Source organism: Phoxinus phoxinus, assembly GCF_949152265.1.
Source record: "Phoxinus phoxinus genome assembly, chromosome: 15".
Taxonomy (NCBI): Eukaryota; Metazoa; Chordata; class Actinopteri; order Cypriniformes; family Leuciscidae; genus Phoxinus; species Phoxinus phoxinus.
The window spans coordinates 22403891-22429318 of NC_136890.1; the positions used below are offsets into that span (position 1 = coordinate 22403891).

Sequence of the window (25428 nt, forward strand, 5' to 3'; positions counted from 1 at the left end):
ATTCACAGCGCCTTCAGGTCTCGTGACAAGACAGACGCGTAAGCACGTGCGCTGAAATGTTTGAGATGTTTTTGTAGGCTTGAGAGAAAATCCGATGATTATTACTTTATTATTATTATTAGCTGATGATATTGATCTGAATGCATCTGTCGTCAATATTATTACGACGGAATTTCAAAAGTAGACTATATATTCCTTAAACTCGACACGAATAAATTAGTATCTTGATTTATAGCCTACAGTTAGGCTAATCCTCATAGATCTAAGCATGTTTTATCCCTCCTTAAATATTTATCAATATACAACGGGTTATTAAAATATATGATATATTAGGCAACATCATAATAATTGACAGTAGGCTATTTTATCCATTTAATTTTACTGAAAGACAATGAGGAAAGTTTGACATTATTCCTGATGAAAAAGCTTTAAATCTGAAGCCCAATGATAGTGGTGTGTGCCCATTATCAAAATTTGAGTATTTGTATTCACTTTAAATCTTGCCTCTAGGCCACAGTCCTCAAATTTCAGTTGCATGCATATTGAAACATAATGTAGCCTGTGGTGATTAGTCATGTGACATAAGAACCCGTGCATATTTGAAACAATGCATTCACAGCATATTTGAAAATGTGCATATGCAAATGCAATTTGAGAGTTTCTGTTTCAGCTAATAAAATCTTACATTTTGCTGCATTGCCATTAAAAGTCAGATTGACTTTTATGATGTTTTTTTGGTGCTTTTTTGTCTTCTCCAGAGATTCTGCTAAACTTTTCCTTTTGTGTTCCCAGGAAGAAAAAAAGTCATACAAACTAGCCTACATACATGACATAAATAATGACATATTTTTCATTTTGGGGTGAAATGTATAGGCAACATTTATAAGACAAGGGAGAGAAGAAATTATATAAGAGTATGAAAAGAGAATAGGATATAGACAGATGAAATAAAGAGAAGACAATTGTTCACTTACAATTTTATTAAACCTAACTTTATTTACCTGTCTTATTTTATGCTGCCAATTCACATGCTATGGAAATTTCCTACTTCCAGCTTCTGAAGTCGTATTACAAGCTCATCACATTCAAATTTTGACTTGATGTGTTCATGTCCCATTTTTTAACTAGGAAACTAGTATTTACGATAATTCCAATAGCATGAAGGCATCATTAAGTTGTGTCTTTTCCAGCTCAAAATATGGAGCTTCTTGTGGAGAGGACATTCCATCAATGTGCTGAGACAAACAGATGTCAAAGAGTGAAAGAGCCATTGAATGGAATGCTGTTGCCTGCATTAACAGAGTTCAACAGTGACTTTAGTTGTTCATGACATCACAAGTAACTTGAGACGGCATTGAGAAGCTCCCTCCTCCTTTTCAGGGTTTTTTCCTCCATGTGCTTCCCACCCTTGCCTCCTGCCTTACTCCCTTCAGTGGAACCACACAGTCCCCTCTCTCTCTTTCTCTCTCTCTTTCTCTATTGGGCTTAAACCTTTTAACAACTGGGATAAAAAGCAACACCTCAACCAAGAAAAGCTCTCAGAGAATGCTTCACCAGCACTGCCTTTGAGAAAACATCAACTGCCTTTAAAAGGGTGAGAGTCTTTTTCTTCTTCTCAGTATCTGTTGTATTGCCTGAGCACATGGGCTATAAAAGCAGACTGCAGTTGACAGGAAAGGCTTAATGGCTTAGGAGAGTTTTGTTAACAAAATTATAGCTTTCATTGTGTTTTATAGCTGTTTTACCATCATACAATTTGCTCTTTGATTGCAATTAATTGGACTTTTAAAGTTTTTTTTATAACAATTAATAAAAATTGTCTGGTTAGACATTTTTAAGATTTGTTGTTACCCTCAATCACCCTACAGTGTGGTAAAGAATATGGCTAAACATGACTGAAGATAATAGCGTGTGTGAGTTGCAAAGGAAAATCTTTTCTGTGCAACACTGTACATGACGTTATGCAGGTATCATATATCCGATCGCAAGACTAATAACTCAAGCCAGATATAAAAGGCTGCTAGTTGGTTTGGACTTGCACGGACTATAAATTATTAGAAATATAGGGCATATGAACATATTCAAAAGTCTTTCAAATGTTTTCTGTTGACTGAGAGCAGTGTGCACCCACTCATATCTGCAAAAAACAAACAAGTCACTCTTTCTTTGTAAGGTTGTTTAGAATAGATTGCATTCATGGGATGTTTCTTTTAAGCTGAACCATGACATTGTAAGAAAATAATCTTGATGAACATATAGGCTAGGTTAAATATATCATGCATTGTTCACATTCTCTTAGTTCTTCAATATGTTCCACAAATTCTTCTAGATATTGCCAGGTAAAAGTGATTATATGCTATTCAGTGATACACATCTCAGACTAAATTGGGACTATGAAGACCTCAAAATATCCAAACATCCAAAAATTGTTGCGCAACGTGTAAGGGTACACCCTAATGCACCCTAATGGATTGATTTAGTAAAGGCATTTAAAGAGTAACTAGGTCATGTATTTGGGAAAAGATTCAAATGTCATTGAACTTTTGTAATGTCAGTTTAGTTATTCACTAGCCTCTGGGATATTTGCAAACTTTTCAAAGAAAGATTTTTGAAAACTCTGCTACAAAGTAATTTTTTGCCATTAGCATCATTCATCAGAATACGCTTTGCTTTCCTACTGTATAGTATGCGAAAAGCAGTATGTCAAATGACTAGGTTTTACAAGTAGTATTCATGAAACAGTATAGTTATACAATACCTGGATGTTCACCTGCTGGGACTCTGAATTTTGTATCCCTAGATTGCAATCCCAAATGAGGCCATGGGAACTGCTACTGTAAGCCACTCTTTTTAAGTGCAATTGCTACAGATACCAAGAACGTTGTTCTTAATGGTTAAATTACACTTGATAACTCCCACGTGCACTATTTTTGTGGTTATTATTGTTAGTATGTAGCAGTCAGAGGACAATGGCGCCATTTTAGATGCATGGTAATGTTTTTATACTAGACAACTGCCAGTACCTATACCTAAAGAAGTACTTTTCCAATGATTGAGAAGTGCATTCCTCAGCAAATTCAGCACATACTCCAAAAGTAAATGATTTTAGATGCAGCAACTTTTTAAAAACAAGTTTCAATGTGCTTTCCTTTTCCGCCATTGGCCAGCCAAGCAGATAGTCCCGCGCTAAACTCATGCCATTGGTTGTGCTAAAGTTGATATGTCGGGTTGGTCAGGATGCTCAAACAGAGCAATGCACTTCTCACTCTTCAAATTGGCTTTTTTATATCTGCATATAAAATAATTTAATATGTTCAATTTAGCTTAAATGTTTTTTATTGCTAAAATTTAATTTAATTGATTATTTTTTTGTGTGAAAGAGATTTACCAGAAAGAACAACAGTTTAATTTTGTGAAGTTTGTGCTGGTAAGAGTGTGACCTAACAACGCAATTTTTAAAAGGCAATTTAAGCTATTGACTTCATGTGAAACACTTCCTGTTGTATTTGAATCTTTGAAGCATGTTAAGTTATTTGGCTAGAGTGTGAAAAAAAACATCACAGATGAATAATCCCACAATATATGTCGACATACCACTGTTATCTGAAAGGAAAAGTAGAGGAAATCATTATCAGGTGGAAAATGAAAAGGAATGCGTCTAATTTTTTTAGAGGAGTTTTAAAAGCACAATGTACACACTGATGTTCTGACCCACACAATTGATAAACCTCAAGTGGTTTCCGTAGCTCTTTTAAACGGATGTCCTGGACATATTGAATATACATGGTCACAGGCGTGGAAACGAGCATGCGGAGAGATCAGCGAGTGCATTGTGTGGTCTGCAACAATGACCAGGCCTGGTCTGTTACTTAAACTTCCACTGTTTGAGTCTTTAGGGTTTAAAAGTAAATTCATACTGATGTGGAAAACACGTTCTGTTAGTGGTATTACATTAGTAAAATTTACTACGAGTTCATTCGAGCCTGAATTTTGGCACACATTGGTCTCGGAGCTGAATGGATCATATTATCTCATGGGTAATACTCTGGAAATTCAAGTATGGGCAAGTAGACTACACTGATGTGTCTGCCATAAAAAGCATTTGAGCACTGTAATACACCTCTAGCCAAGGCCTTAAAATGGATAGCAATAGTGTGAGATGTTGACATACAGGCAGAGGGTCTATAGAGAATGAGAGTGGAACGACAGGAAATGGATGAAGGAATGCGAGTGGAATGGGTGGAGAGATGGTTGTTAAGATCTGATGGTAAGTGGCTGAAGATATAGACGTTGGGATATGCTAACCTGTCAAATCTTGTCCACAAACTATTTTTGCAACATAATAAATGTGATTTATAGGTATTTGATCACAGTTTTTAATTAAGTGCTTCTCAGTTGGTTTTGGTTAAGATCCGGATTAGAGTAGTTACAATGTAGTACCAACGTCATACTAAAGTAAAAAAGAAAGTTGTAAATGTATAAAGCAAATTATAATAAAATGAATGAAAATAAAATAAAACTATTTCATATTAAATATAATATAATAAAATATTTAGATTTATAATATAATATTTACATTATTTTAAAATAAAATACACTAGGGGTAAATTCAGGGTGATTGGGACACTTTTTGCCATTGAGATGACTTGGGAAAAGATTCACAATCAACCTGAATTCACCACTACCGTTCAAAAGTTTGGGGTCAGAAAGATTGATTTAAAAAAACAAAAAGTCTCTTTTACACTCACCAAGGCTGCATTTATTTATTTATTCTAAAAATATGTTATTGCAAATTAACCAAACAGTAGCTTATAAGGTAAGACATCAATGGCACATACAGAAGAGTGAAAAGCAAAACAAAGAGAAAGAAATCAGCTAAATATAGATATCAATATAGTGGTGTATGCAGGTACATTGGTAAGTAATAAGATATTTTAGTGATATAGATATAGATATAGAGGCAATTTAAGACAATCATAGTAATAGAGTTGTAGTGGAAGTAGTATAATAATAACAATAATAGTAGTATAGTAACAATAATAATATTCATGATAATAATAGGATAAGCATTAGTAATTTATAATAATAGTATTAGTGATTATAATAATACATTTAAATAAGTCAATCAAATTATTGTAGATATACACTATTCTCTGTCTGGGAGCCGCTCGACAACTGCCAGTGAGTTCAACCAACACCCTCCCGATAGACACCTCCCTCAGATTCACCCATCCACCTGCACCCCCACCCCCGCTGGGGCACCATACCAGACAGGCACCTCCAAACTAAGCACACTACAAACTAGTTTGGTTGTGACCTGACAGAACAAAATGTCATGTTTGGTGTGCCTTTTTTCCCCCTCTCTGTGGCTTGGACCGTGGTGCACTGGTTAGCTCTCCAGCCAGAGACACCACATCCAACACAGATATCAATCCAACACGGTTATTTTACATGAGAGAAGGGATTAGGGTAAAGGTGGTAAAAGGAAGGGGCCACTCGTACTAAAAATAAATTTGAGTATGTTGAAAGTTATGTTAAAGTGACTCGGGCTGGTGTGAGACAGTTGTTGCACATTGCAGTATGTAGATCAATATTAGAATATCATATTAATAATTCAAGCTGAATGACTTGTGTTGCTAAATGGCATGCAATTCATTTTAAAACATTTTATGGTGGAGAAAACACTATTAATGTTACTACAAATAAAGCTCTTTCTGATTATGCTACAGCCACAAAATAATGTCTGATTTATTTTTTGGATACAAACCTTGTGGTAAATCAAGAAAAGAGATTCAAACAATAAGACCATAATCGTGCTGAGCATATAACAACGATTACTTTTCTGTTGTTGAAGGTATCAGTCGCACATCTGTCTAATAAAACAGAATTATATTAAAACATCTTTGGTGTTTCCATGGTTTCTACAGAAGTAAAACAAAAAAATAGAGGGTAGCGCAGATATGACGTCAATAATAGCTAATTTCTCTGGATTTCAACATTGTTGGAAACATTTGGGATACACAAGTCATCAAAATATAACATTGTTCTAGTAGTTTTTGGATATTTTAATCCAAAAATCGTACAGTATGCATAGTATGTTCTGACCTATTTGTGCACGATTTTATGGTTAAATGCTGTTTTTTGTTTCCCCCTCCAATCTGAAAGCTAAGAACAGTGTTTTATTTGACTATTCGTTGGAGTAAAGGGTTAAAAGTTATTCGATGTCACAGCGCTCTTTGCTACCTTCCCCCACCTCTTTCTATTTTTCTCCCAGCCCCTCAATGTCACTACTACCCACCCTGCATGTTTTAACTGAGCGCTAAGAAGTTTAAACAAATAACTCAGTGACTCCCTGACGGTTAAGTGGAAAGGTTGTCTGGGCCAAGTAAAATTTAGCATTTAAAATCAGATCCAGAGAAGGATTACAAACAGTCATCTAGTGCTGCATTGAGGAAAGCTGCCTCAGGTAACAGTCAATCTGGTCACACTAGTATTTCACACTTGATCAGGCAGTTATTGGGAGTGGTGCTGGGCACATATACGAGGTGGTCTTGTCGCAGAGAAGTTCTTTTTCTCCTCTTGTCTGCAGGCAATCTGCCTTCAGGGTGAAATTCTTGGCAAATACACGAGTGTGACGTTTTGCAGCTGACAAATGTAATTTATAGGGGATTTTTCCATGAAAAGGTTTTTGGTGTTCATTATAAAGACTTTGCTATGTAGAAATATTCATGTTAGAATCAGTTCCATGAAGTTGCTGGTTGATTAAACCATTGAGAGGTGATACTGTTTTAAAGGAGAACTCCGGTCAATTTTAACATTGAGCTCAATTTTTAGTAAATTTGGAGTGCTGTCAATACAGAGAACAACGACAAAAATCGGTGTTGCCTACACTGTGTTATCCTATTTTTAAAATTGGCACCCTATTGACTTCAATGGGGCAAGTTTTAAACCTGCTTTTATCCTCTTAACATCCTTGATGTGTCATTACAAGTGCCCAGCCATGTTGAGTGATTCCTTCAGAGTGAACACGGTGAATCTGACTGCATTAGATGTGAAAGATATTCATAAAAATGATGTTAATTCAACAAGCGCAAATACCTGTATTTAGTTCCTGTTTTCGGTCGAAGTCCAAAGTAGTCGATTGTCGAGATCACGCGCGTGATCTAAGTAACTAAACCTATGCGCGTCAACTCGACAATCGACTACTTTGAACTTCGACCGAAAACAGGAACTAAATACAGGTATGTGCGCTGGCTGATATAACATCATTTTTATTAATATCTTTCACATCTCCTGCAGTCAGATTCACTCGTGTTCACTCTGAAGGAATCACTCAACATGGCTGGGCACTTGTAATGACACATCAAGGATGTTAAGAGGATAAAAGCAGGTTTAAAACTTGCCCCATTGAAGTCAATAGGGTGCAAATTTTAAAAATAGGATAACACGGTGTAGGCAACACCGATTTTTGTCGTTGTTCTCTGTATTGACAGCACTCCAAATTTACTAAAAATTGAGCTCAATGTTAAAATTGACCGGAGTTCTCCTTTAAGAGTAAAGCTGTTAACAAACGCTTCCCTTCTGGAATGTTGTCCAGTTGGTTTCGACCTATAGTTTACACATGACTCCAATGACTCGTGCCACCAGCATTGTGACATGACATATTGCTTTTAAAGCTCATGCAATACTCTTTGGTTAAATTGGTTTGTGCTAATGGTAACACTTTACTATATATTTTTACTCTAATTCGTTGTTGAAATATAATCATTTACACAGTTTCTGTCAATTTATAGCCTATATTTATATATATTATATATATTATTATATTTGTATTCATATATTTATTGTAAGAGTTTCATTTTAGCGAGATAAGATACATTTCAGTAAGTACTGGGTCTTTTAACATACCTTCAGATGTTCATTCATGTTTATTCTGTAACTGGTATTAAAGAGGAAGAGATAATCGCGCTCCGTGCTGCCGCTTGAACTGAGGTAGCCTATGCACCTAAATCTCCCACGTTCTTCTGGCCCACATGACGGCAATGACTCCACATGAGTGTGGCTGGCAATAGAATACATATCCGGGCCTCAACTGGGCCAACTATGGCACAAATGGCTCTGTTCAAAGGTCATGTGGGCCACACACAGCAAGTCACAACTCACACTAAAACCGGCTTGATGTGTGTGGGCCAGATATGGCCCTTATGACCTTTGCCGTTCCCAGAACGGAGATTCCCAGATGAGGCCTGCATATGTATGATATCTGGGCAGTGATCTGTCACGCCACATTAAAGACACGCCACAAATGGCATTTATTGTTTGAATTTCATGATAAAATGGACAGAATTTGAAAGATTACACTTTGTTTCTTATCGAAAGCAAAACGCGGAGCTTATTGCGATTATTGGTGGTGGTTGTGGTTTGGCTACAACGCTGTATTCATCGTGTTACACGTAAGACGCATGAAATTTCACGGGACGCATACGTGTACCGTTACACCCCTAATTGGGCTGGGATAGGGCTGGGCTGGGATAGGGCTAGGGCTGGGCTGGGCTGGGCTGGACGGGGCAGCAGGGGGCGGAGGGCGTTAGGTACGCCATGAAAATATCGCGAAACCTAACTTAGGTGGTGTATTGCATTTTTTCGGTTCGGTTTGAATATTGATACACCCCTACTTTCATTCATTTTTAGTTCATAATGTATTAATAATGTGAACTAATTGAACCTTAAATTATTGTTTTATATAGAATCAGAAGATCAAGCTAAGTCACCAATGCTGTATTTGAAAACTGCGTATTTTGTTATTTAAGTATTATTTGACAAAATTTATGAATATTTTGAAATAGCTCTTATTTTTGCATTTTAAGTTTTCAGTTTATTTTTTGTTAAAGATTTTAATTTTAGCTTTAATTTATTTTATATATTAAAACTTAATGCAGCAGTAAGTAATTTTGATTTAGATTATTCATCTAATATTTTATTTATAGCTTTATTTTAATGAATGAAAACAGTTTTGAATTGTTTTACTAACAATAACAACACTGATTGATGATGTAGGCTACTTTAATTGTGCATTATCATAGCCTAAAATGTCAAATTATCAGGATTTGGATTACAGATAAATTGTTGATGCCTTTAAATATAAGTGCTCAGGCTTTTAAACTTATGTTAAAGTTATTCAGTACTGTTCAATTTACTCTTTATTTAATTAATGACTAGTATTAAAAAATATAGGCTAAGTCTTTTTGTAGTGAGTTTAAGCAAGAAATAATGATTATGAGCTTATGAGGAAATGCTTTACAAGACGTTTCCACAAGGCTTTATTATTGTTTAATTGTGTGCCTACAGGCATATATCAATAAAGAGTGTGCAATTCTGCACTCCAGCCTTCAGACACTTATAACAGAATTACCATTCAGCCTGATGGGTGAGACACTTTAATGACTTTTACCGTACAGTGTGGAATTCTGCCAGGCCACAGAACGAAAGGTCAACATCTCAGGCTGGCAACTGAATGCTAAATCTTGGAAACAATATATATTGTCAATTCATAGTCAGATGAGGCTAATAAGTTTTTTATATTCTCTCAGTTGTGTATGCTATTATATTTTTAGAGCTATAATTTATTCTTATTTAAAGTTATATTTAGTTTTTGTATATTCATAATATTCTAATTTCATAACATTTCCTAAAATCTCAGTTACTCCAGAGTTTCACATAGTAGCATATTTTATTTTTTAAACATCGGCCCTTTCCATTTTATAATTTCTTTGCTGTTTGTGAGGAAAGACCAAGGCGTGAATCACCATGTGCTGCCTGGCATTATGTAATTATTACAGCAAATCTTATCAAGTTTTTGAGTGTACAAGGTTGTGTTCGGAAAGCAGTTCAAGAACCACAGCTGGCAGGGGCTGCTGGAAAACTTCCAAACCTCCGAAGCTTGAGCCACGTATTCAAACTTGTGGGTTGAATGTGACTGTGAATTTCATATCCAACAGCAATTCACCTTCTTGCTTCTTCCCACAGCATTTCACAGGGTCTCATAAACACACTGATCTCATATTTGTTTACATATTTCTGATAGATTCACCCTGGCATTGGAGAGAGATTTTTCCATTTACACTTTCTTACGTGTTTGAGACACTGTGCGATAATTCGCATACACACGGCAAGAAACATTCTCAGTAGAGAGCTGTTTGAGTCACATGCTGTTATGTTTGTGAGTATATTGTGACCATTATTCCTGCCATATGGAATAGATCCCACTGATTTCAACATCTGAACCATCAGTAGTTTGCTAGCCTCTGAGTTAATGTATAACATAGTGATGGCCGGACTGACGTCAGTCATAATAATGGAGTGCAGATGTACTTTTCAATCAATACTGTGCACACTAGAACCACTACACATCCCCATACCTCCATTTGGGTTATTATAGTTAACTAAAACTAAAGCCATAGAAAAAAAAACTAATTTCAGCTTGTTGCCAAAGCAACATTTATTATTTTCATTTAGTTTAACTTGATATACTAAAATAACAAAAACTGAAATATAAATTTTTTAAAGGGAAATACCAAAAAAGAAAAGAAAAAATGATACTAAAATAACACTCATTCCCACCCCTTCTAACAGTTGCTAAAAGACAGAATGCCAAAGTCTTTCCAGAGGCAGTTCTGGCCACTCTTGTCAGTCAGTAAAGATTGGAATTTGGAATGAGTGTCATAAACAAAAAGTGTACTAATCTTCCCACTTTTCGATGTCTTAATTCCAGAGCTCTTCCTTCATCAATGAATTTACACACACAGAGAACAGCATGTTGTACCAGAACAATAGTTTGCCTAGAAGTGTGGTTTTTGACACGTTTCTTTATATATTATCATTTACACAAGCAGTTGAAAAGGCAAGAATCCAAAATAAACCTAGAATTACAGAATTCCTGGCACTCTTGTGCTCTCTTGGGCTCTTTTTTTCTTCTTGAAACATGAGTCCCTCTAGAACCAGTCACAATAGAGGTGGTGAGAAATGGACACATGGACCTCATGTTTCCTGGACACTCAGCTACATCTTGACAGTTCTCACAGTTTCTCATAGGATAACTTTCATGAAAATGATGGATTAAACAGAATACAGGATTTGAAGACGGAGTCAAAGAGGGCATTTAACAGTCTTCAGGTGGCTGCTCTAAAGTACCTCTGTGGTCGCTTCAAAGTCTTTGTAAATATTGTGCAATATCACCTAGAAGAATAGACATCTAGAATAGTACAACCAGCTAAGAGACTGTTTTGATTGTGTGCTTTGGTTCTGTGTAAATGATGCAGCATTCTTTGTTGTTATCATAACAGAGTACTACTGTTCAATAGTTTGAGAAAGACTATATGCTGCTTCAGATGCCTCACAATATGAGATATTATTTTAGTTAAACTGCTTTTATTATCTGCTTTTATTAACTGCTTTGCATTATTTTTTCTTGCAGATCTACTTTAGAGAAAACCCTTCACTCCACACTTCACAACTTTCACTGCTCAAAAAAAGAGAAAAAGAAAGAAACTATACATCATGGAACTGCAGAAACTAAAAAACGGTCACCACCATGACTTTCAACATCTTGAGGAAGGGTACGTGTCATTTATTAGTAGTGATTTTGCTTTTAAAACAGAATTATACGCTCGTCTCTAAATCTGTCACTGTGTATCTATTTTCTGTTGCCTCGCAGATGCATGCTAAAAGCATAGAAAAGCATCTCTAGAAAAACACCGCAGTCATAAGCAAAGTTACATTTATTTTTAAGTGAATATTTGGGTGAACTCGAAATGAACCTAAATGGAAAATGTGAGCATTGCAACATCACTGAAATATTTTTTTCCAGGGAGTGAGACATTTAGCAGCACACCACAGCGTAGCCTTCACCTCATTAGCACACAGAAATAACCTTAGATTTATGGTCACATTAATGCATTCCAAACAGGTTGAACAAATCAGTTGTGTTAACTGTTAAACAACAATATAATCAATAAAATCATCCTTGACGTATTTGATTATTACATGTAAACACCATGATACACTGGGCCTGGGTTGTTTATCAGGTGCATCTCTTTGTATCCATGCGGTTTTGCTATACATTTACTTACACAGTTCATTTGACTTGTTAGTTTTGAAGCGTCACAATTGAGTACCTGGTAATTGTTGCATTCCTAAAGTGTTACATTTGTCTATTTGTTTTAGAGAGTCACCTGAACGAGAGGAGTTTTTACCACACAAGAGTGATGGAGGAAAAACCCCTCAGTTTACAGATGTGAGTGCAGAAATAAAAATCCCACTTCATCCAGCTCATATTAATAAAGCATCCCAACCATTCAACTAGTTTTCATCAGTTATTTCCATGGTCTCTTTTCCCACTTGCTTTCCCTCTTATTGTCTCTGTGTCTTTTTTTTCTGCTAGTTTGAAGGAAAGACATCATTTGGAATGTCTGTCTTCAACCTTAGCAATGCCATCATGGGTAGTGGGATTCTGGGACTGTCCTATGCCATGTCCAACACTGGTATCATCCTATTTCTGTGAGTATCCCAAATTACACATCAGGTTCACAACTAACCACAACGTAAATGCCCTGGAGGACAGCAGAGTAGGTAGTTGTATGACATTTCTAACAATTTAAATGATCACTAGTTATCTAATGAACATAATACTTCGATTGCTTACTTTCTATATTTTAAATGCACATCTTCAATGTAGAGAAATTACATGAGACTTTTTTTGCATGTTCTTGTGTCATGTATTGATGTGACAGACATTATTTTGTTAATTTACTTGTTTATGTTTCATGTTTTATGCTTTTTTTTTAACAGGGTCTTGTTGACCTGCATTGCTGTCTTATCAACATACTCTGTCCATCTTCTGCTGAGATGCGCAGGGGTTGTGGGTACGACCAATTCAGAAGTTTTTGTGTTCATGTTAAAGGATTAGTTCACTTCAGAATTAAAATTTCCTGATCATTTTTCTCACCCCCATGTCATCCAAGATGTTTATGTCTTTCTTTCTTCAATCGAATAGAAATTAAGGTTTTTGAGGAAAACATTCCAGGATTTTTCTCCATATAGTGGACTACAATGGGAACCAACATGTCGAAGGTCCAAACTGCAGTTTTAATGCAGCTTTCAAAGGGCTCTACACGATCCCAGCTGAGGAATAAGGGTCTTATCCAGTGAAACGATCGGCCATTTTCTAAGAAAAGAAAAATATAGGTAACGCTTTAGATTACAGCCCGGAAAGTACTGCGTAATTACAATGAAATTACAGTGTAACTTTCGGTAATTACAGTGTACCTATAAAGTACTTATGTGTAAGTATAGGGGAACAATATGTAAAGTCTTGGGAATAAAGGGGTAACAACCAGGAAAATACTGCGTAATTAAAACTAAATTACAGTGTAACTTTCGGTAATTACAGTGTACCTATAAAGTACGTACGTGTAAGTATATAGGGGAACAATGTAAAGTTTTGGAATAAAGGGGTAACAACCAGGGAAAAAAAATATATATTTAGGCAAATTATTTATACTGTAAGTATTTTAGAACTACGGGGTACTTATACTATAATACAATCTTACTTTTGGGAGCAATTTAGCGAGTAGGATACATACACTGCACCTTTTTGTAATAATAGTGTATACAGATACATAACTTTTTTCAAATTACGGGGTAGCCTATATATCAGTGCATTTATAAAGTAGGCTAATTTGTTTTTATTGCAAAGGTGCACTGATTAAGTTGTTTCAAGGCAAGTAAAACTATTGCAACTTTTTTTTTTTTTTTTATGCTGGGGAAATATACTCTTTTCATGTAGTTACAGGGTAAGTATGACATTGCGGGCCGTAAATTAAAGTGGTGCTTCTTACCCTCTTGTTTCATGTAGTTACAGGGTAAGTATGACATTGCGGGCCGTAAATTAAAGTGGTGCTTCTTACCCTCTTGTTTCATGTAGTTACAGGGTAAGTATGACATTGCGGGCCGTAAATTAAAGTGGTGCTTCTTACCCTCTTGTTTCATGTAGTTACAGGGTAAGTACAATAAAAAAACATGTAAACACACAATCTGATATCACTTGGAAAACTTTATTTGACAAACAACTTATTTTAAAACGGATTTACAACACTTTCTCTTGCTTGGTTTCCTCCTCCTCTTGTTCCTCTTCTTCTTTTTCTTTCTTTCCACTGATAAATCTTAAGAAGGAATCCCATGTCTCTAGCTTCTGTATTATGTGTTAAAAGAAAATACAGTACAGAAATGTCCTCACCATTTAACTTACTCATCTTTTACCCTCATGTCATCCGAGATGTATGTATTTCCTTCTTCAGATTAACACAACATTTTTTTTTAGAAAAATATATAATCTCTGTGAATGCATAATGCAAGCCCATGTGTTCCTAAAAGTTGACATCAAACAGCACATACAGCAATAACTAAAGTAATCCATACGACCCCAATGGATGAATCAATGTCTTCTGAAGTGAGACGATAAGTGTTTGTAAGAAAAATATCAAATATTTAAACATTTTAAAGACTATCGCTTCCGTTCCGACCAACTGTCACTTGCGCGTGCATGAGAGGGTTGAGTTCACGCTTGACACGCGTGACGTAAGCGCGCCGAGAAACCGAATGTCGATTTTTTTTTATTTTTATTTTTTATTAATGCTCACAACAAAATACAAACAATAACACATAATAATAATGAAAAACAAACAATACAGAAGAACAGAGATGGCAGTTCTCGCGCGAGTTTCACATCTAACTCCCGTGAGAACGTAATGAACGCGTGAAGCTTCACCAAACACGAAGCCAAGCCGACTCTCATGCACTCGCTGGACGCTGGTGACAGTTGGTCGGTAGCGAAAAGATGAGTAAATTACGAGAACATTTCTGGGTGTACTGTATTTTCTTTTAATACATAATACAGAATAGCAAAAGACTCCTTCTTAAGATTAGGCTAATCAGTGGAATGATAGAAAAAGAAGAAGAGGAACAAGAGGAGGAGGAGGAAGTAGGAAGCCATGCAAAAACGTATACTTTCTGTCAGGACTTTAGTATTTGAAATGAAAATTTGATTTTAAAAAAGGAATAAAGAATAATAAGTGTAATATGTTGTAAATCTTTTTTGAAATAAGTTGTTTTTCAAATAAAGTTTTCCAAGTGATATCAGATTGTGTGTTTACATGTGTTTTTATTGTACTTACCCTGTAACTACATGAAACAAGAGGGTAAGAAGCACCACTTTAATTTACGGCCCGCAATGTCATACTTACCCTGTAACTACATGAAACAAGAGGGTAAGAAGCACCACTTTAATTTACGGCCCGCAATGTCATACTTACCCTGTAACTACATGAAACAAGAGGGTAAGAAGCACCACTTTAATTTACGGCCCGCAATGTCATACTTACCCTGTAACTACATGAAACAAGAGTATATTTCCCCAGCATAAAAAAAAAAAAAAAAGTTGCAATAGTTTTACTTGCCTTGAAACAACTTAATCAGTGCACCTTTGCAATAAAAACAAATTAGCCTACTTTATAAATGCACTGATATATAGGCTACCCCATAATTTGAAAAAAGCCTTTATGTATTTGTATACACTATTATTACAAAAAGGTGCAGTGTATGTATCCTACTCGCTAAATTGCTCACAAAAGTAAGATTGTATTATAGTATAAGTACCCCGTAGTTCTAAAATACTTACAGTATAAATAATTTGCCTATATAATTTTTTTTTTTCCTGGTTGTTACCCCTTTATTCCAAAACTTTACATTGTTCCCCTATATACTTACACGTACGTAGGCTACTTTATAGGTACACTGTAATTACCGAAAGTTACACTGTAATTTAGTTTTAATTACGCAGTATTTTCCTGGTTGTTACCCCTTTATTCCCAAGACTTTACATATTGTTCCCCTATACTTACACATAAGTACTTTATAGGTACACTGTAATTACCGAAAGTTACACTGTAATTTCATTGTAATTACGCAGTACTTTCCGGGCTGTAATCTAAAGCGTTACCAAAATGGATACTTTTTAACCACAAATGCTTATCTTGCACTAGCTCTGCAATGCGCCACACATTACGTAATCATGTTGGAAAGGTCACGCTTGTTTCCGGTTCAAAACGGTAGGGTAGGGTGAAAAACTCCATCTCGTTTTTTCCTCCAACTTCAAAATTGTCCGACATCGAAACTGAAATTTGGACCTTCAACCCGTTGGTGGAAAAATCCTGGAATATCTTACTCAAAAACCTTCATTTCTTTTCGACTAAAGAAATAAAGACATAAACATCTTGGATGGTGAGTAAAAATAGACTTTTACAATCGCGCATGACACCAATTTAAATACTTCTATTTTGCATTCATTTCTAATTTGAAAACAGTATTTTTCCAATATAAGTCATATTAACTGTACTCTGCACAGTATATTGAGTGAACATTTGAATAAAAAAAATCAATGAAATAAAATTTTTAATTTAAATTTCAGAATGTCTCAGTATTTATCAAGTGACGCTTTTAATTTAATGACAATGATGAATTATTGATTGATGAAAGCTTTCAATCTAAAGCTTTTTGATTATTTCCAGGTTGTAATAAGATTTTAAATGCAGTATTTTCAATGTGTTGTCAGACTTTTGGACGCCACTACATATGTGAACCCTGGAACACAAAACCAGTCACATGGGTCAATTTTTTAAAATTTAGATTTATACATCATCTGAAAGCTGAATAAATAGGAGTTCCATTGATGTGTTCCATAGTTTGTTAGGATATGACAATATTTGGCAGAGGTATGACCATTTGAAAATCTGGAATCTGAGGGTGCAAAAAAATCGAAACATTGAGAAAATCGCCTTTAAAGTTGTCCATTTATGTTCGCGATTGTGCTGCATTCACAAAAATAAATATTTTATATATTTACGGTAGAAAATTTACAAACTATCTTCATGGAAATATCTTCAAAGATTTTTGGCATAAAAAAGAAAAATCTATAATTTGACCCGTAACGTATTGTTGGCTATTGCCACAAATATACCCGTGCGACTTGTGACTGGTTTTGTGATCCAGGGTCACATACAGTATGAGATTTGCGTTAGTTCATCATGCTAAATAATTGATCACTAACCTGAAATAGTGTCTTTACAGGTATTCGTGCTTATGAACAACTGGGTAAACGAGCGTTTGGACACCCGGGGAAAATACTGGCAGCTCTTGTCATAACATTACACAACATTGGTGGTAAGTTGGAGTTTTGGCTTGGTTCTGATCTCATTTCCAAACTACTTTTTTTATCTCTGTATCTTTTCTCTCACTTTTTCCTTAAGCGGTCCAGTTATACTGATTATAAGTTATTATTATCCATTAGATTGAAATAGTATCTCTCTATTATTTGTTCTGTTAATAAAAACCATAAAATGTATATTCATAGAGGCTTTTAAAGTATTATAAAGCCTTTAAAAAAGTACAGTAATGTGATTTAGGAGCAGTCCCTGAGTCTCATGAGGAATTAGATGTTGCGCATAGAATGTTAGCAGGACTATGCTATAACCTTCCCTCTCAGACTAACAAATGTTTTGTCCTGCCAGCAGTATTGTAATACATGTGTGATGCTTTTGGCTCTCTAAACTTGGAAAGAGTCACATCTTCTACAGTATAAAATGTTGCAGTGCAAAACTCCATAATTTTTCGTAACTCATATTAAATATTGCTATGTGTTAAAGGAACACTCCGACTTTTTGGGACTTTAGCCCATTCACCTTATCCCCCAGAGTTAGATAAGTCCATACATACCTTTTTCATCTCCGTGCGTGCTATAAGTCTGTTTGACGCACCCACCGCTAGCCTAGCTTAGCACAAAGACTGGATGTGAATGGTTGCAGCTAGCATACTAATCCAAATAAGTGACAAAATAACGCAAACATTTTCCTATTTACATGTTGTGATTTGTATAGTCACAGAGTGTACAAAAAACAAAGTCACATGAGACACAGACATACTTTAACCGTATAAATACTGGGAACTATATTCTCTGAAGGCGAAGCACTGCTACTTGGGCGGAGTGATAACCGCAGCACATGAGACGCGCCGCCGTGGTGAGGAGCAGAGAGTTCGTTCAGAGTTTGGGTAACAGAGTCAGCAATTTATAAATAGTAAAAGCGTAGTTTACAATCATGGATTTTCGCTGTATTGTAAAGAGCTGTGACAATAAACAGGGGAGACCAGGTAATACCATGTTTCATAGAATTCCAACTAAAAACGCTGACCGGATGAAGAAATGGCTACTTGCTCTGGATATTGATCAAACACACCTAATGAGATTATCAAGGGACATTATGTTTGCTCGGTACATTTCACTGAGGACGACTATTTTCAAAAAATTGAATTTGCCACAAGGACCATGAAACGTGTGCTGAAGGATACAGCCATCCCATCGATATCACATAACGTTACAGGACAAAGTGGAGCGGCTGCGGTAAGTGTTCCGTTATATTTTTTAAATGTTTAGCCTAACGTTACTGTAACAGTGCCATTAGCTAACTTAGATCTAATGTAACGTTAGTGACACTATTATATGAATAGGGTGGTAACTACTATTGCAGTTGTTTACGGGCTCCATGTATCCCCTGTAATGTTAGTATTGTTGCCTCGAACGCGCTCTGTCGTCGCAGTCACTCACGTTGGTTTTGTTGACAAAAGAAACAACGGCGCGTCTCAGGTGCTGCGGTTATCACTCCGCCCAAGTAGCAGTGCTTCGCCTTCAGAGAATATAGTTCCCAGTATTTATACGGTTAAAATATGTCTGTGTCTAATGTGACTTTGTTTTTTGTACACTCTGTGACTATACAAATCACAACATGTAAATAGGAAAATGTTTGCTTTATTTTGGTCACTTATTTGGATTAGTATGCTAGCTGCAACCATTTACATCCAGTCTTTGTGCTAAGCTAGGCTAGCGGTGGGTGCGTCAAACAGACTTATAGCACGCACAGAGATGAAAAAGGTATGTATGGACTTATCTAACTCTGGGGGATAAGGTGAATAGGCTAAAGTCCCAAAAAGTCGGAGTGTTCCTTTAACAATGATAAAATATGTACATCTGCCATTTAGATGGGTGTCTGATGTATCTGTCTGTCTTTCTTTCAGCAATGTCTAGCTACCTCTTCATTGTGAAGTATGAATTACCTCTGGTTATTCAGGCTTTCCTTGGCCTTCACAACAGCAGTGGGTGAGAAACACAATAATCTGTTTCTCCCCGTGTTCTCCTAATGAGTCTAATTTAATCTAGCCAAGAATTAGATCAAATGTTTGGGTCATCCAAGGTAACTTTGCATTCCAACCTCAGAGAAATCCAAATCCTCCAACTGTTGTTGAAATACATAAACACTTGCAGCGTTCCTTGCAGTAGGTGAGTAGGCTGCCTTATTCTCTCTCTCTCTCTTTTTTTTTTTGCTTATAGTGAGTGGTTCCTGAATGGCAACTATCTGATCGTCATTGTGTCCATTTGCGTCATCTTGCCACTTGCCCTGATGAAACAGCTTGGTGAGCCATTTTGCTTTGTGCTGGTTGTGAATTCATCCTCTTCTCATCCTTTCTATTTGCTTGTCACATTGCCAGTTTTCATTGTCCTCCTCTCACTTGTAAAACACAATCTGCTTTACTCACACACACATTTTTAAGGGTAAGGCCATGGACTGTAGAGTCCATGGCTAATCCTTTTGGTTAGAGGTGTATTTGTTTTGGTGATTTCAAATATCAACAGCATTTCTCATAAATCGGTTACTGCACCTTTAAATTGTATTGCGCTTTTCAAAATACACATTAATTCAAAATCATGATGTTAATGTTTAAATATATCTTCGTATCTTCAAGCCTTATAGTCATATTTAGCAGGTTAGAGCTGGGCGATAATATAGTTTACATTTTGTGCAATAATGTCTGTTGTTTGTTGCAGGGTACCTGGGCTACACCAGTGGCTTCTCTCTGACATGTATGGTTTTCTTCCTGATCTCAGTAAGTGTTAATGATGTGGTCTGTGTGTGGTCTTTGGAGAACAGATCAAAAGATAACTCAAAACCTCTCTGGTTTAACTCTACACTGTAAAAAAAAAAAGTTGGTTTAACTTAAAAAAGCAAGTTACCTTGTTGCCTTAAAATTCTGATTTCGTTTTAATAAAAAAACTTGACTTAATACAATGAAGAAGAATGGTTTAATAAACAGAAACTCAAAATAGTATGTTATCTTCCCACATTAGTTATCGAAGTTGATTTGACAAAAGATAAAAAGTTGTGATAACAAATCATGAAAATATTTTGTTTAAGTGTATCCTTTCAACTATTTATAACTTTTTTATGTTTGTGCTTCCTAGGTCATCTACAAGAAGTTCAATATCCCGTGTCCTTACGATGGTTTTACCAACCACACTGCTGCAAACGTATCTATTGATGGTGAATGTGAAGCTAAATACTTCACCATCAACCAGCAGGTTAGGAAGGGTCTTCATCATTGCAAGAATCTATTCAGGAAGTATCATTTATAACCCTTTATGACCTGCACCCCAGGTAGACAAGATATTGTCATTATAGCTCCGAACAGACAGGAAATGCTCAAAACATAGATGGAAATACTGTTACCAAGCAACAAGTTCTTTCAGTACGATGTCATATGTGTGAGGCTGCATCACTGCATGAGATCAGACACAGCTTTATGTAATTTTTTACTCGATTTGTCTTGCAGACAGCCTACACGGTTCCCATCTTGGCCTTCGCTTTTGTATGCCACCCTGAGGTGCTGCCGATCTACACTGAGCTGCGCAAGTACGAACGCACATGCTCTCTGAAAGATAATGTGACACTGAATAGCCTACTGGAGTAATGATGCTGAAAATTCAGCTTTGCCAACACAGGAATACATTACATTTTAAAATATATTACAACAGAAAACAGTTAAATTGTAAAAAATTTAAATTGTAGTTATATATAGCACAATATTGCTGTGTTTTTGATTAAATAAATGTCTTGGTGAGCGTAAGAGACTTCCTTTAAAATCATTAAAAATCTTTCTGAACCCAAACTTTTAAAAGGTAGTGTGTGTACTATATACATACATAAATGCATATATATGAATTATGATATGTCTGTATTTCTTTGTTCCAAGAAGGAAACCATGAGTCAAACTTAAATATCCTTTATTATTGTTGTTTTGACACTTTTAGTCCCACAAAGAGACGCATGCAGGCCATTGCCAACGTGTCCATCCTGGGGATGTTTGTCATGTATCTGCTCACTGCCATCTTTGGCTACCTCACCTTTTATTGTAAGCGCTTTGGATTTTAAAATAAAAATTATGTTCAATGCTGCATGCCAGCCATAAAATGTACCCTAATGTACCCTTTCAGTTGCCATCCATACGATACTACCACAAAGACAATAATTTCTTCTATTAAAAGAAAAGGAAATGTAATCGTTGGAAATGATTGTGTTTTAACAACATGACTTTAGAGGTGAGGCATCAGTGATGCTATCTGATTACAGGGCATACTTAATAATAAATTTGTGGTTTAGCTTCTATAATAGAACCTACATCTGTTCAAGTGTGTGTGTGTGTGTGTAATTTAAGCACAGTCTGGAAATAGTAGTTAATCTCAAAATATCTCTCTCTCTCAGTAAACACAGAGGCAGAACTTCTACACACCTACAGCAAGGTGGATCCTCTGGACACGCTCATCCTGTGTGTGCGTGTGGCCGTCCTGGTGGCCGTGACTCTGACTGTTCCCGTCGTGCTCTTCCCGGTAATGAGACCCTTTATTGAATGTGGTTATATGGTGATGTCTGACTAGCTTTCCTGCTTTTATATTTCTAAGATAAAACTATGTTGTAGCATATTGTCGACAGTTGATACTCCATCCAAAAATGAAAATTCTCTCATCATTTATTCACCATCATGCTGTCCCAGATGTATAGGCTATGACTTTCTTGCTTCAGATGATTAGAAACAGATTTTGACAGGACTCTCTGAGTCCACAATGGAAGTGTACGGGATCTTTAAAAAACACACAAAGTGAACCATGACAACCCCAGCTGATGTTCCCTACTTTTTACTTCAGAAGACACTGATTCATCAACTGGGGTCTTATGGATTACCGTCATCTTCACATCGTGTGGTTTTTGAAGTGTCAACTTTGAGGTTCTTGCACACTTGCATTATATGGTCTCTCAGAGATGTATTATTTTTCTAAAAATGTTTCTGTCTGTTCATCAGAAGAAAGAAAGCCATATACATCTGGGACATTTTCACTTTTGCACTTTTGGGTCGAGTATCCCTTTGTTTAATTTTTTTATGCAGGGCAGGTGTGTTAATTATTTTGATTTATTTGGCGTATTCTTTTTTTTTAGATTCGCAGAGCCCTTCTTCAGCTTCTGTTCCCTGATAAGCCCTTCCATTGGGTGCGTCACATCTCTATTGCATTGTGTCTCCTTTTTGTTGTCAATCTGCTCGTCATTTTTGTGCCCAACATCCGTGACATTTTCGGCATCATCGGTGAGTAAATAAAGAATTGAATGTGTTCCTAAAGAAAATACTAGTGCAGTGCAGCAAAAGAACATTATTGTAGCTTTAGTTTAGTTGCATGATAATCTAATAAGCATAAACATACATATCACTCACAGATATTGGGTAGAATAATCCATTTGTAATAAAAACAAATATATTGAATAAATGAATGTTAATTTATTATATTTCTGCATTTTGAATGCTGGGGATTATATCATTGTACGTCAATGGTCAAATTGTCTTAAAGGTGCGGTCACATTTACTGTTGTTCGATGAATTTTCATGGGTGAAATCCAGTCATTTCAATAAGAATCCACACGATTGTGAATTTTGTGTGAAGAAGAAAGATTTTTCTGTGAAGATTTCGCCACGGGTTTAGGCTGGTCATGCGGATTCGCCGCCTTGACCAACAGAAGGTTTATGAAGGTGCATGGTTTAAAAGTGACTTCTGTGTAAGACAATAGACAATGGAACTTTTTGGGCCGAAGTTTCGCTAATGTGACCGCACCTTAAGCTTAAACTTCCTGTAGAAGTTTCATTTATTTTTTGTTCATTTCATAGGTGCAACCTCTGCTCCAAGCTTGATCTTCATCCTCCCGGGTCTTTTTTACATCCGAATCGTTTCCACCGAGCAAGAGCCAATGAACTCAAGACCAAAAATTCAGGCAAGTCTCAAACTTTCCCTATTTTGAATCAATGTGGTGTACACATAAATCACAAGAGAATTTGATTAATGTACACATTTCGGACGACTGAGAGTCAGATGTTCTTAGTCATCTTCTCCTGCTCTTGTGTTTCAGGCTGCCTGCTTCACTGCTCTAGGCTTCATCTTTATGAGCATGAGCTTGACGTTCATCGTACTGGATTGGGTCTACGGAGAGAATCGAAGTGGAGGAGGTCACTGATCTTCAACCACAAAACTGTAAGGGTCCAAAATGCCTTTGAGGAACATCACCGCCCCTTCTCTCTCCTAAATGTGAGAGATTCCAAAACATCACTTAGGCTGGACCCAACTCACCTCAGATCTGTTATTCCGCTGAGTAAGGAAAAGGACTGATGTCCTGCCATCTTTAAAATTAAAATGGATAAATCCTATGATGTTTCATAGTGGAGGATTTCTGGGGGACACAGAAATGTCATGCCATTTTGAGGCCGTTTCTACAATCAGGCTTCATAACGATAAATGATGTTTGCGTTGTAGATGGAAGCCTGCTAAATAGCTTTAATATAACGCTAAAAGATACCGCACATGCCAAAATAAATGACTGGAGGGGTTTGTTTTATTGTCTGATGGAGACAATATCATCTGACCTACCATCAGACCTATCATCTGGTCTTTTGTCCCATCAAATGCAAGCCATAGATCCCAGAGTGCAATATTTAGGAAATTGAAACACATTTTCCTTCTTTAGTTCATCCAAAAATGTTGCTTATGATAGGAAAATTCAACATCATCTCAGAATGGATGTAGACCTGAACTGAAGCGTCGTATTCTTTTTTTTTTCTTATCCGAGAATCAAATTTCTGAAATTCAAGTTCAGAAAAAAAACATTAATTTGAGATAAAAATTAGTCATGAAATATTGTGTGATAAAAACTGCACTACAGTTAAAAAGACAATCAGCTTTTTACTATTTCAGGTTTTTTTCTTGCTGGATATCATTTACTTTGTCAAACAAATGTAAGGTACGTACAGTTGCAATATTTTGTGGGGGCGCCATCTGTTGTATCAGTTGAGGAACCGGTGGATAACTACAATTGATTGCTAACATCACTGTGAAGCATCTAATGCAAACAAAACCTAACCTGTGAATTCATTTATTCATGCCATATTCTCATCGATCAGTCACAATCTAACAACATGTATCATACATTGTCCAACCCATCTATAAACCTTTCTTTCAGTTTTTATTCAGAGAAATGTCCCCCCTAATTTCACAAATTGGAGAAAAGATTTACAATGTATCTTTTTTTTTTCTTTTTTTTCTTAAGTTGTGCAGTGGGACCCAAAAGTTCACCCTGAAAAAGACCACATGGAAAATCTGGGATTTAAAATCCTGTATTCTGTAAATAAAGTTTTAGAATTACTATTTTTAAAAGTTTTTACACATCAACAATTGCCAAAAGCCTTCAAAATTTTAACCAACGAATGTCATTAAATTACATATTTTCCTCCTGGTCCTCTGTAGACAATGCAATACTTTGTGATTTCATGGCAGAACAGTGTGCACTCCAGACCATTGCTAAGACCATTAAAAGGATAGCAGTCCCCCTCCTCTTCAAGTTCCCACTGTCCTGCAATGCCTATTTATTCTGTTTTAGGAGAAATAAATACATCGTTTCCATGACCGTGTTTGTTAGTTAATTAGAAAACAGGTGCAAAAAATCATATAAGGGTTAAAGATTGACAGTTCCAATGTGAAACACAAACACACCAAAGAGAGTTAGCAGTTGAACAAGTGCCTTTTTCTACTGCTTTTACATTTGTTTGTTGTTTTACTGAACTCGCCTTTGACTTTGTCATAACATTTTCAATAAAAAACGTGTGGTCAGTATTAAAAAGTGCAATATGTATTTCTTTCTTTCTTTGTGTACCCCTGATTTCTTGGTTTGAGTACATCATTTATGCAGTGTAAAAAATATTGTTGGTTTAACTTTAAAACTATAAGTAGGTTACCTTAAAAATTTGAGTTGATTGAAATTAAAAATTTGAGTTAATACAATGGAGATTGGTTTAATCAACAGAAAATCAAAATAGTATGATATCTGAACCACATGAATTATCTAGGTTGATTTCACAAAAGAAAAAAAGTTGTGATAACAAATCATGAAAATAATATTTTAC

General features: G+C 36.0%; 1 protein-coding gene across 4 annotated transcripts in view; it reads left to right on the plus strand.

Moving 5' to 3' along the window:
• slc38a5b (solute carrier family 38 member 5b) overlaps window positions 1-24928 on the plus strand; it is a 25637-nt gene extending 709 nt beyond the window's left edge. The window contains exons 2-18 of one of the 4 annotated variants that reach the window (XR_013800547.1): window positions 1381-1594; window positions 11474-11615; window positions 12223-12292; window positions 12440-12555; window positions 12847-12920; window positions 17182-17274; window positions 19180-19261; window positions 19493-19575; window positions 19988-20046; window positions 20402-20518; window positions 20770-20849; window positions 21248-21348; window positions 21699-21823; window positions 22428-22572; window positions 23146-23249; window positions 23385-23835; window positions 23906-24928. Coding sequence is in view for 2 of the 4 variants with exons in the window: in XM_079638229.1 (XP_079494355.1) it covers window positions 11557-11615; window positions 12223-12292; window positions 12440-12555; window positions 12847-12920; window positions 17182-17274; window positions 19180-19261; window positions 19493-19575; window positions 19988-20046; window positions 20402-20518; window positions 20770-20849; window positions 21248-21348; window positions 21699-21823; window positions 22428-22572; window positions 23146-23249; window positions 23385-23489 (1413 nt within the window). In the remaining 2 variants the exon portion in view is untranslated. Of the gene's footprint in view, window positions 1-1380; window positions 1595-6327; window positions 6467-11473; window positions 11616-12222; window positions 12293-12439; window positions 12556-12846; window positions 12921-17181; window positions 17275-19179; window positions 19262-19492; window positions 19576-19987; window positions 20047-20401; window positions 20519-20769; window positions 20850-21247; window positions 21349-21698; window positions 21824-22427; window positions 22573-23145; window positions 23250-23384 lie in introns of those variants that run through there. The other 3 variants (XR_013800548.1, XM_079638229.1, XM_079638230.1) reach the window with 3 other exon arrangements.
• Window positions 24929-25428: the final 500 nt, after the last annotated feature.